The 13404-nt window shown below is 46.2% G+C and overlaps 1 protein-coding gene across 7 annotated transcripts in view; it reads left to right on the forward strand.

Annotated features, from left to right (window-relative positions):
- Positions 1–13404, forward strand: part of LOC139747594 (monocarboxylate transporter 14-like) — a 112645-nt gene that overhangs the window by 24900 nt on the left and 74341 nt on the right. For 2 of the 7 annotated variants that reach the window (XM_071660050.1, XM_071660055.1), the window contains exon 1: positions 6615–7318. The exons of 4 other annotated variants lie outside the window; for them this stretch is intronic. In XM_071660050.1, the coding sequence (XP_071516151.1) occupies positions 7280–7318 (39 nt within the window). In that variant the 5' untranslated portion in view covers positions 6615–7279. Of the gene's footprint in view, positions 1–6614; positions 7319–13404 lie in introns of those variants that run through there. One more of the 7 variants, XM_071660054.1, reaches the window with a different exon arrangement.

Genomic DNA, 13404 nt, shown 5'->3' on the forward strand with positions numbered 1-13404 from the left:
CGGTACGATCCTTGAGGACTGACGGTACGATCCTTGAGGACTGACGGTACGATCCTTGAGGACTGACGGTACGATCCTTGAGGACTGACGGTACGATCCTTGAGGACTGACGGTACGATCCTTGAGGACTGACGGTACGATCCTTGAGGACTGACGGTACGATCCTTGAGGACTGACGGTACGATCCTTGAGGACTGACGGTACGATCCTTGAGGACTGACGGTACGATCCTTGAGGACTGACGGTACGATCCTTGAGGACTGACGGTACGATCCTTGAGGACTGACGGTACGATCCTTGAGGACTGACGGTACGATCCTTGAGGACTGACGGTACGATCCTTGAGGACTGACGGTACGATCCTTGAGGACTGACGGTACGATCCTTGAGGACTGACGGTACGATCCTTGAGGACTGACGGTACGATCCTTGAGGACTGACGGTACGATCCTTGAGGACTGACGGTACGATCCTTGAGGACTGACGGTACGATCCTTGAGGACTGACGGTACGATCCTTGAGGACTGACGGTACGATCCTTGAGGACTGACGGTACGATCCTTGAGGACTGACGGTACGATCCTTGAGGACTGACGGTACGATCCTTGAGGACTGACGGTACGATCCTTGACTCGACCGTCATACCCGACGGTCGTACGGTCATACTCATCAGAGTTTAGACCTTCGTGTTCGAGGGTCGTGTAGTACCAACGTACGTAGACGTGCCATCGTACTCGCTGTGTGTCTTATCATCCTTAAAGAAGATAAAGAAACATACAAACATTAATCCGAATCATCTCTGAAAATTCTCTCTCGGATTCACATTAATCACTCGTTAGAACTCACAGAAGAACAAGAAAAAAATTCACCACACATGGCACTCTGTTCCTTCGCAGTGGTGGAGAGAGAGAGAGAGAGAGAGAGAGAGAGAGAGAGAGAGAGAGAGAGAGAGAGAGAGAGAGAGAGAGAGAGAGAGAGAGAGAGAGCAGCCCCTCAGCACAAGACCCATAACATAAATGCTAATCTTAGCCCATCCATCTGTCATCTGTTGTTTGAAGTGAAATTGATTATCCGTGAGGCGTGGGGGCCGGAGGGAGGGAGGGAGGCCTCGGTTGTGGTAGGGGCTAGGTGTGTGGGGTGGGGGGGTCTTGGTTTCAACAAGTGACGCGAGACTCGAATTGAAACGATGTATTCGGCCTTGGTTGTAAAGAGGAATTGAAGTAGATGTACGAGGACCTGATTGGGTAATGATAGCGGGGGTATATAGTCCTGATGAGCGTGATTGGTGGCGAATGAGGACTTCATCATGGGCTGTGATTTAGATTAGTGTCAAACGTTATTCTCTTAACATATTGTGGTTAACATGTTGTCGCGTTGGGATATATCGCTTCGCTTTTGTCAGTTTTAAGATGAATATTTTTTGGGTCGCAAGGAACTTTTAATGTTGAAAGTGAGATGTCTGAATGTGTTTAGTAAGTCGTATGAACTTGATGTCAGAGTTATCTGAATTTGGAGACTAAGTTATCAGTGAGAAGATCCATGTTGACTGAAAGTATTGAAAGTATATGGTAATTTGTCTGAACGTGAATTGTAAGGTGTTTAAAGGTGTCTGAACGTATGCTTTATGAACATGAAGGAATCTAAGATTCAAGGAACAGTTCAAACGTCCGTTATGAGGAAGAACAGTCCATGTATCTCAATATGAATTGCTGAATCGGTTTTCGAAATTTTCTCGCCTTATCAGTCTCCATAAACCGGAATCCGGATATATGAATTCCGGGTGCTTGAAATTCGGATGTAAGAGGCGACAGCTGTGTAGGACAGTGGACTGAATACTGAATTATGTCAATGATAAACTTCAGGCGGAAGTGTCTGATGTTTAACTTTCCCTTGAGCACGACAGTGCGACCTTCTTTTAGCACGACGGTACGACCCTTGAGTACAACAGTACGGCCCTTGGGTATGATGGCGTGAATTTCTATCTTTTTTTTTGACCTGACCTTTAAAGGTAAGGTCAAAGGTTAGGCTAACATACTCAAAGGTCTTACTTCTCGTGATTATGGGTCGTATCGTCGTGGTCAAGAGTCGTATCGTCGTGCTCAATGGTCGTATCGTCGTGGTCAAGGGTCGTACCGTCGAGCTAGATGGTCGTATCGTCGTAGTCAAAGTCGTATCGTCGTGCTCGAAGGGTTGAATTTCCGAAAGTAAATTCTTGTGTCTCCAAAGAGAACGGATGAATTTGATCTATCTATCTGTCCATCTGTTCGTTTTTATGTTTAATTTTTCATGTGTCTTTCAGGTCAGGAGAAAACAACATCTGAACAGACATATTGAGATTATTAATTATATAAAAACTTGTGGATCCAGAAAAACTTTCCTCCTGACCCCTCGCAATCTAACTCTCGTCAAATTAGGGTGAGGTAATTGGGGGGTTTTAGAGAAGGTATTAGGATCGAAAAAAAGTAATTACACATGATTTTGAGAATTAGAATCATGAACAGGTATGTTTCTCTGTGTGCGCGCGAGGTTTGAAAAAAAAGAGTGCGTTGGTCCAGATGTAGTGGTGTGGGTGTGTTTCAGCTTGGATGATGATGATGATAGTGGTGGTGGTGGTAGCGGCGAGTTTTTGCCGAAGGGGTCCAGCCCCTCGTAACCAGGTGTTCCAGAGGGTTTCCTGGAACGAGACACTTCCAGCACCACCACAGGATGGGTGTGGAGAGGGTGTGTTTGTGTGTGTGTGTGGGGGGGGGGGGGGAAATAGAGAGGTGGGGGGTAGGGCACTGGAAGGTGAGGCATGGCTTCGACTGCGAAATGCTCTTAACCATTCCATGCGGGACGCTGGAAAGGGAAAGACGGGACTGTACTTTACTACTTACGACCCTAGGACGAGATTTTGCCTCAGTGGCAAGCTCCCTCCGCGAGAGAGAGATAGAGATAGAGAGAGAGAGAGAGGCAATGACTTTTTGTCATACTGTACTGGTAATTTCTTGTGGAGGGAGATGGGTTTGCGATTGTGGTTTTTCTTTCTCTCTCGGTGCTGCCTGGAATTTCCCGCGTCGAAGAGGAAGGAAAGAGAGCAACAGACCATCGTGCCTGGAGGACACGGTTGGTGTGTGTGTGTGTGTGTGTGTGTGTGTGTGTGTGTGTGTGTGTGTGCGTTTATGATGGAGGCGAACTCCAGGTCGCTGACCCTAGAAGAGGGAGGGGAGGTCCTCATGTGCAGGGGAGTGATGCTGGAAGAGGCCTGAGGTCCAGTAAGTTGCTTGCCAGGTAAGGGTTAGCTACTGAGAGCATCTCCATGCCCAGGGAGAGCTTGAGAAGGGAATGATACACGTATGCCCGAGTGTGTACGTGTTCAGATATACCCACAGGCTCTTAAATCAGTAAGTGTTCTCTGAAGAACATACATACATGTGTGAGATTATACTCTCTCATACAAACACTCATACATACATATGTATTCATAAACACTTGCATTTATATGACCTGGTATACACAGAAGTGTGAATACTTTCGTGTATATAGATATGTACTCATAAACATATGCATTTATATGGTATACACAGAAGTGTGAATAGTGTATAAGTACATACATTTGTTATGTATACTTTTGGGTGTATGATACGTACACTCAGAGAAAGAAGTCATGCACAGTCAAGTGTGTGTGTCAGACTGTATGTCAGATGATTGCTGGGTCTGGTTAATGAAGGCTGATGGCATTAATGATGGCGTGCTGGAGTTTAGGTTCATGATGGTCCAGGCCGTGCCTGGAGATGTGGTTGATGATAGGTCTGGTCGTGCTTGATGTGTGTGTGTGTGTGTGTGTGTGTGTGTGTGTGTGTGTGATAGTGTGGAGGTATTGACAGGTTACGTTGGTGCCCATGACCACACCGACCCTCTTGTTGATAACTTTCGCGACAACAGATTACTCACAAGATAAGTTAACCGATGAAGAAAAAAAAAAAAAGCTGTTCACTGTCCTTGGCAACACGTAAGTAAGCTTGATAAACTGTTTTAAGTCTCCCAGCTTAAAGGAACCCCCCGTGAAGCAGGGGTCATAGATGATCAGGGGGTGGGAAAGGTGTGTGTGTGTGTGTGTGGTGGTACTTAAGTGAGACAACACCACTAGTCAGTCAGTCAGACACTTGTGGCGCATCAGATAGCACGTTTGAGTTGTGAGTGGCTCACTTAGAGATAATGGTGATTAGGTCATTAGTGATAATGACAAGTCAGATAAGCTAATCAAATCCTCGGTAGTGATTTAGGTTCTTCGTATGTGTTCTTCAAACCAGTTTGACGATTGAAACGCACACACACACACACACACACACACACACACACACACACACACACACACACACACACACACACACGCAAACACATATGGATAATGAAATATTTAGTAAGGTATTCATATTCTACATAAGGCCAAAGTCAAAACATACCTCTCAAGTTTAGTTACCGCCCCTAATGAAGCACAGAAAAGCTAACAGAGAAGGTCGAGAGAGGGCAACAAAGATGGTGCTAGAATTCAGAGAACTGAGTTACGGAGGCTCTAAAGGAGAGAGAGAGAGAGAGAGAGAGAGAGAGAGAGAGAGAGAGAGAGAGAGAGAGAGAGAGAGAGAGAGAGAGAGAACGTGAAATCAAGCAATACACTTAAAAAAAAGAAAAAGAAAAACTTTTATTGTGTAAGAGTGATGAATGATTGAAGTAAGACACCTGAGGACATTGTCGATGCAAACATCATTCATATATTCAAGACATGATTGCAGAGATTGTTCAAGAGACAGGGTCCGTACGAGTGTAAAACTCCCGCTCCGTATAGTGCAAATGAGTAATTACGAGTAGGTGATTACACACACAAGAACTTGATACTCCTGGGGTGCTGGCTAAGCCTGGGGGGAGAGGAGGAGGAGGAGGTAGGTTTCTTGTGCCCTGGCTGCCCTGGATCATCGCGTGGATCAAGGGATAGACGAGCCCTGGTGGATGAGTCGTGTCCTGGTGGCGTAGTAGTGTTGCTTCTAGTCAGGGACTGGATAGGGGCGACTTTCGTGACCTGGGGCCTTATTCAGGGGCTGAATAGGATCTACCTCATGTCTTCTAGTGATCCTAGGTTGTCCTGGAGGCGTCGACTAGGGATGATTCTCAATTTAGGTGTGCCCTGGTCTCCTACAAGGAGTCGGGTCGGCCAAAGGGGTTGGAAAGGATGCAGCTGGTGTGCCCTAGTCTCCTGGGCGAGAAGTCGGGTCGGCCGCAGAGGCTGGGTAGGATGCGGATGGTGTGCCCTGGTCTCCTGTAGGCGCTGCCGTCGCTCCTGCAGGACGGTATTGACCGGCAGACTATCGTAGGATGCGAGTAAAGCGAGGGAATCCCCACTGTGGGTGAACGAACGCCCCACCAGAACGTTCTACTGCCCACCACTTACCTCCCCCGCCCAGGAACGGTTGTGTGCCGAGAGAACGCCTCGACAAGGGCGTGGCGAGTGGAACTGTTTATGGTGAGTGGATATATTGGTCCAGCCTTGTGAGTGTGTGTCTGTCTTTATCACGGAAGAGGCCTACAGAACTTGTGTTGATAAATTAGTCGATAAAATAAACAAGTATATATATATATATATATATATATATATATATATATATATATATATATATATACGAATGTGCCCTCTCTTTCGAGAGCAAAAAAACAAACAAAACAGAACAGGGCACTCATATTAATCACATTTGCTAAACTGCCACAAACATTTAAGATCTATACATCATAAAAACAATACTTCCAATACAGTTTCACCTTAATATGCTTGACAGTCGATTCTTTGCTGTAGCACTAGACCCTAAACACTTGATATCCAACCACTTACTTCCAGGTAGACATGAAAAACTTACTCCGCCTCACACTTCAGCAACCAATGCATGCAGACCCTTCCTCCCTCCAAGAAACACTCCATCGATAGAACACAGTCACACTGTAATAAATCAAATCACCGAAGGATAAACAGCGGCCCCTCCAACACAGTCTTAAATTCAACTCCACTAGACATACGTACTTGTGCATTTGAAACGACACTCCCCACACACGTACGAGTTACACTTTCTATTCCCCACACACGTACGAGTTACGCTCACTCATCTGCATTTTGGACACAACCCATCTTTCCCTCGACACTACAAACACCGATCCAACACATCACAAGACTCCTGAATCCCTGAACGTAAATTTTATGGGGATTATTGTAGTGAAAACACTGAACACATACCCCCTCTGTTGTGGTATGCTCCCGCCACAAAGACATGCAAAGAACATCAATACACTTCATGATCTGTGACCTTGCCCTGTGTTACACACCCAAGTGTACGCCACGTACCCTTCTATGGACCTCCTCCAGAGGGGAGATGAACAGCTGGGTTGACTGTCGAACCGGTTGCTTCACTTGGGATTCGAAGAGGGTTCCGGAGGAAGATTTTGCTGATTGCATCGTTAACCATCATACCAGAGGTGTGTATGTGGTGTGTGTGTGTGTGTGTGTGTGTGTGTGTGTGTGTGTGAGTCAGCTGGTAGTGGCAGAGTGTGAGCGCGGGCTGGGCCGGGCCGAGGACAGCGCAGCTGGTCCACCTTTACCCCTAGTGACCCGCCGTCCGTTGCAGCAGTCGCTCACTGCTCCCTTGCGCATTGCCTCTCTCCGCACGTCCCAGCCACAGCATCTGCTGCTGCTGCTGCTGCAGATGCTTCATCTCTTCTTACGTACACACATACACACAGACACATACACACTGACACATACACACAGACACAGTAGCGTCTTCACGACCAACCATTCACAAGAATTCATGTCGAGCGTCCTCGAATCTCGACTAGTGTTCCATGTCCTCAAGTGATGTACTCTTCAAAACTCTGTATGGATGATGGTGGCTGCCTCTAACAGTGTTCGTCAGTGAACAAGAAACACCTGTAAATTGTTGCCCATCATCCAAAGCCTTAGAACGAAGCCTGAAAGACCCCCTTTTTAAGTTAAGGAAAGGGAGAGTTGCGACCAGTACCATCCGATGCACCGAGAGACTTGCGTTCGTAAGTCTTCGAGGATGCGACGGTAGTTAAGCCGGACAGTTACCGCGGGAAGTGTCGACATCCTGGTCTCTTAGGATAAGATAGTGATAATCAGATGTGTTGCTGAAGGCCCGAGAGAGGGTTGTGTGTGTGTGTGTGTGTGTGAGTGTGTGTATGTAGCAACACCTGAGTCTCGGCCTGTCGAAGGTGGAGGCATTCCTGTGTGGAGTCCAAGATGGGCCAGCCTTCGAACTCCGGATCCCAGAAAAATATGGTGAGTAGCTGTGCTTATTGTATTTTGCATACGTTGTCTGCACGAAGACAGATGTCTGTCTGTCTGTCTCTCTCTCTCTCTCTCTCTCTCTCTCTCTCTCTCTCTCTCTCTCTCTCTCTCTCTCTCTCTCTCTCTCTCTCTCTCTCAGCATCCTTATGTCTGGAGAGGGAGAAAAAAGATAGTCAACAGTGATATGATTTGACCACTGTATGTTCATCCACAGTGTTGATGACTCCTGATTGATTGACACCTCTGAGTCATGTGTTCATGCACCAGCTTACCCTCCCCTGTCATGCAACAAATGGCGCAGCCATTCTTTCACCAGTCTTCCTCGTCATGTACTAACTTACCCTGCCATGCACCAGTCTTCCCTGCCGTGCATTAACCTCCCCTGCCATGTACCAGTCTACCCTGCTGTGCATGAGCATTGCCTTCCATGCGCCAATTTAACCTACCAAATACCAGGCTACCCTGCCATTTATCAACCTTCCCTGCCGTGTACTAACCAACCCTGCCATGCACCAGCTAACCCTGCCATGCACCTACGAGCCCTTCCATGCACGTGGGAGAGAATGGGACCACCAGGAAGGAGAGCATGCCTTCGCAGACACACATGAGAGTTTGTCGTTTGCCATGAGTGTTTGTGAAAGTGCGAGAGTCAGGCTGGGTAAGAGTGTGTTGGGTGGGGTTGAAGGGGAAATATTGCTCCTGGAGGGGTAGGGTTTGAGGGGAATATTGCCTCAGGAGAGGTAAGAAAAGAGGGGAATATTATCCTTGGAGGGGGTGGAGTTGGAGGGGCATACTGCCCATGGAAGGGTGGGAAAGGAGGGGCGTGGAACTTTGGATCTGCTAATTACCTTAGCTGCCTTGACTCCTCCTTCAGGAGTTGATTATAAGCAGTGGGTGACACCGCCAGGTGACTCCTATGTAGTGAGTCATCACCATTTCTCTTTCCCCCCACCAGAGGGGAGGGCGGGAGATGTTCTCGTCCCTCTCACTAGGGAGAGGGAATGATCTCGTCCCTTTCACTAGGGTAAGGGAATGATCTCGTCCCTCTCACTATGGTAAGGGAATGATCTCGTCCCTTTCACTAGGGGGAGGGAATGATCTCGTCCCTCTTACTAGAGGGAGGGCACTACGGTAAGGGAATGATCTCGTCCCTCTCACTAGGGTAAGGGAATGATCTCGTCCCTCTCACTAGTGGGAGGGAATGATCTCGTCCCGCTCACTAGGTGGAGGGAATGATCTCGTCCCTCTCACAAGGGGTTGTATAATCTTATCTCTCACTAGGGGTTATCTTTCGTCACTCTCACTGGTGGATTATCTCCTCATCACTCACTAAGAGTTATCTTCTTGTCTCTCTCATGAGGGGGTAATCAATTCTTTAATCTGACTCAGGAGGTTCCGTTTCCCTCAGTCTTGCGAAGGGTTCCCCCCCCCTTGTCTCTCTGTCTCACCTGGAGACTCTCTCTCTCTCTCTCTCTCTCTCTCTCTCTCTCTCTCTCTCTCTCTCTCTCTCTCTCTCTCTCTCTCTCTCTCTCTCTCTCTCTCATCCCACTCACTAGGGGAGCTTGTTCAATATTTTGATTCCCTTTTATTTTCCATACCCTCCCATTTTCTGTACTACACCTTTTCCTCTCTTCTTTTATTATGATTTTTTTTAAATATCTTTTATATAGTCTCTCTCCCCAAACTCTCTCACCCTTTTCATTATATTTTCGTTGATATTTCACTCCTTTTCTATTCGTTTCTGCATTTTATAGGTACGTTTACGCCACATTCATTGACTTTATTATTTTCTCCAGTGTTCAAGGACAGAAATTAAACCTTTTAGCAAATATTTCTGTTATAAGCTTCTTTTAATGTGTTGTATTAGAGGTCGACCACAGACTTGGAATAAGTATGGTACCAAAGCCCATATCAAGTGTGGGCAGCTGTTTATTTGTAAAAGAACGCTCCAGACCGGCTTTCCCATGATTTTCTTTAAGATTATATCCGGATTTTTTTTTATTTAGATATTATCAGAAATGTATTATTTTGGATTTAGAATATTTTTGATAATGGGTTTATGCTTTTCGGTATATAAATTGCCCCATCCATTTGTGATGTACCTGGGAGACAGCCAGGTCATTCGAAACGTACGTAGGGGACAGACAAGTAGCAAAATATACATAGGAGACAGACGGGTCACTGGGAATGTACCAGGGAGACCAGTAGGTCAACCGAATTGTACCTGGGACAAAATAGTCATCTGAGTGTACCTGAAGGACAAACAGGTCACCTCCAGGTAACTAGAATATACCAGAGAGACAAATATGACACCCAAAATATCTTCGAGAAATTAAAAGGTACGAAGGCGGGAAGGGCGAAAGGCGTATTTTAAGAGGTGTGTTTACGTTAGGTAGGGCGGGTGCATTTGACGTGCGGCTTTCATCGCCAATGTAGAGAGGGAACTAGAGAGCTGTTGCAAAGTCGAAACTAAAGCCAATGCTAAAGCTAATGCAGGGAGCAAACTAAAGCTGACGCCAATAGTTGACAGATTCCATTAAGTGGCCTGTCCATGGCCGTCTAGGTGGCTCGCGTGTGGGTGAAGGCAGGCAAGGTGCGGGTTAGGTGACCCAGACATGTGAGAGGAGGTACAGAGGAGGACTGTAATGTGAGAGACACCTCACATGACACTGCTGGCCAGTACTGTACCTGTAAATGCGTCCTCATGGCCAGCCTGTTGAACAGGTCCAGAGTCAGGAAGGCTGGAGGTCTTCTGTTAAACAGAGCTGTTGATCACAGTCAGGGAGGCAGCAGGTGTTCTGTTAAGAGACGTGTTGGTCATAGTCAGGAAAGCAGAGATCACGTAAGGCAACAGGAATCGTCTCTAAGCCCAGTTTCCCCCATGAACATACATGTCGAGCCTCGGTGAGTTCTTGTATAGATTTATGAAAAATATTATCACCGTTATAATATATTTCTATCTGAGATGAATATGTGATAGCCCAGGGCTGGGAGGGTGGGTAGCAGTGATGTATCCTTTTCCTTACAGCAAGTTTCTTTAAACATCTACGGCGTCATTGCGAGTCACAGGAAATCGTTACCGGGAATCTTACTTCCTTTGTTTTTGTGTATTCAGCAGCGACGTCACGGTGACGTCATGCAGCCTGTCAAGTCCCGGGAGCTGCTGGATCGGTTCCATCTTTACCTGGCTCTCCAGGCGAAGGACGCCGTTTGGAAGGGAACGTCAGGAATAGCTGCCAAATAGTAGGAGGAAAAAAAAATTGTGTTTCCTTTGTAGTCGTCTCGAGATGTAATATTGGTTCGAAAATGATGGAGATGAGATGCCTCTTGCCTCCATCTCCAACAATCCTATAGCTGTTGGGGGTCCGCCAAGCACCCCTTCTCCTCCGCCAACCCGTCAGCCACATGGATGACATTCTGCCCTAATGCACTCCCTCGTCCATCGACATGCACACCTCACACGAGCCACATTATATTACGAGATAAATTCCAGCGACGTGTGAGAAGAATGGTGCCAGAATCCAGAGGGGTGAGTCACTGGACTCCACGCTGGAGATGAGGAGGTCAACGAGTCGCATGATGGTGATCGTGGTCCAGCTCCTGGGGACGATGGTGATGATAGAGAGCAGCTCTTCGAACTCCCGAAGGGAAACATCGTAGTGCAAAGGCACAACACGAAATTTGACCCCAAACACTTGTTTAGGAAGGACGCGAGGAAGTGATTGATTGAGCGATAGACTTGTGGCGTTTCTTTAAAACCTGTGACATGAAGGCATAACAGATGCTGATGACGAAGGGAATATCCATAAGGCTGTACGGTAGAGGTGTGAGGTTATGAGCAGAGACCTCATGAGTGTGAGGTTCCCTCTTCATGTGAGAAAAGTGGTAAACACATACACACACACACACACACACACACACACACACACACACACGCATCACACAAAGATGTATGTCTGTCGGTTTGTATGTGTGTATCTGGAGATAAAAAGAAATGAGAACGTGAGTGAGTGAGAGAAGTAACACAGATAGGGGACTGGGGGGGAAGGCCTCTTTCCTTTATTGGATCATTTTCGTTTTTTGTTTGGCAGTTGTAGGGTGACGGATTGGCAGGGGTCGCCTTCACTGCTGTTGTCGTCTCTTGTCTTGACTCAGCGGGAGGGAGAGGTCACACCAGGTAGAGGTCACACCAGGGAGAGGTCACATTAGGGAGACGTCGCACTGGGGAGAGGCCACACTTAGGATAGGGTATACTAGGGTATACATCTTTTGCTATAAATTTCCCATTTTTCATGCAATCTGATCGACTCTGACACACAAACTGTTGTGAGTTCTTTCTTACGTTGTTTCTTCCCGTATTTCATGAAGTTTACACCGCACATAGGAAGGAATTTGACTCAATATACGGCATAACATGAGGCCTGGCATATGGCTTCTTATTGGACTGAATATATGGGTTACTGAGCATTCAAATGTTGATAGACATTGAATCCTGCAATGTATGTATGTATCTGTAGCGTCATCAGGCTGATATATATATATATATATATATATATATATATATATATATATATATATATATATATATATATATATATATATATATATATGTATATAGAGTCGATCTTTCTAATGATTTTTGTTGTACCATTTTATTGTATCAGTTTATTATCAGCTTCTCAAGAGATTCTGTATGAATTTGAATCTTTATTTCATACATTCCCTGAACATGACAGAATGATCCTTGGGTATAATAGTTTAACCTTTGACCTGACCTCAAATATCACGCCACCGTAGGGGTCGTCCTGTTGCCTCGAAAGGTCATGCCGTCTTGGTTAAGGGTCGTAACGTTATGATGAAAAGGTTTAAATGTTCATGTGTTATTCCTTCATAGCAAAACAGGCCACACCACGTCACACCACGTCACACCACGTCACACCACATGCAGATAACGCGTCCTGCCTGTGACTGGTTCCTTCACTGTACCCTGGTACGCATCGCGACGATACATGACCTAGTCCCTGGCGACACACTCGCCTAGTTAGTCGATCTGTCTGTGGTGGAGGACGTGGCAGACTACGGGACCCTCAGTCGTATACGATAATACATCATTCTACCTACGCGACACAAATTCTTACCTGTCGTGGTTCTAATATCTGTTCTTGGTGTTGGTGCTGGATCTATATATATATATATACATTTCAAATATTTGCCGAATGCAAACTGGTATAGTCTAAGTGTAATTGTTAGTCTGAGGTGTCATAAAGATTGAAATACCTTTAAGAGAAACTTTTTAAATAGGTCAGCGAGAGTGGGTCTGGGGAGTGGAGAATTACAGGAGATAATGTTGGGTGGGCGTTTCGCCAGGCGCTGTGACCTAGACTTGAGGACAATAGATGGAGAATGATGGTAAGTCTCCGAAGCCAGATATTTGATAAAGTCCCTAAGATAGATAGGGTACGGCTGCGACAGTAAATAATGGTAAAGCTCCAGGAATTTATGGAGGTCAAGGCGTCGATAGATAGAATGAAAATATGGCTCCAAGAATAGATAGAGATCCTCCCACAGTAAACACATAATTCGGCTCCAGAAACAGATAGATAATAAGGCTCCCACAGTAGATAGACAGGGATGCGTCACGTAGAATACTGACACATATAGTTACTACGTCTATAAGAAAGGGAGAGGATTATGATCATATGCATTAGAACCAGATCAACTTTTTGAAATGATTTTTAAACCCTTGAACACGAAAGCACGACCCCTTACTCACGACTCGGGTATGATCGTGTGGCCCCTGACATGATGTGACCTGACCAGCATACCTCGTGCAACAGGCTGCAGCAACGCCCCGTTTGGCAAGTGCTGTGGGTATGATTCAGGGAGGTATAGTGGGGTGATGGTGATGTGTGTGTGTGTGTGTGTGTGTGTGTGTGTAGGGGAGATATATAGGATGGGTGTGTGTGTGTGTGTGTGTGTGTGTGTGTGTGTGTGGGTGGAGAGATATGAAGAGTAGGGTATGTGGTTGTTAGATGTCATTGTTTTGTTTTTGGTGTATTTGTCTTGTTGTTACGGGA

This window comes from Panulirus ornatus, chromosome 69 (assembly GCF_036320965.1).
Source record: "Panulirus ornatus isolate Po-2019 chromosome 69, ASM3632096v1, whole genome shotgun sequence".
NCBI lineage: Eukaryota > Metazoa > Arthropoda > Malacostraca > Decapoda > Palinuridae > Panulirus > Panulirus ornatus.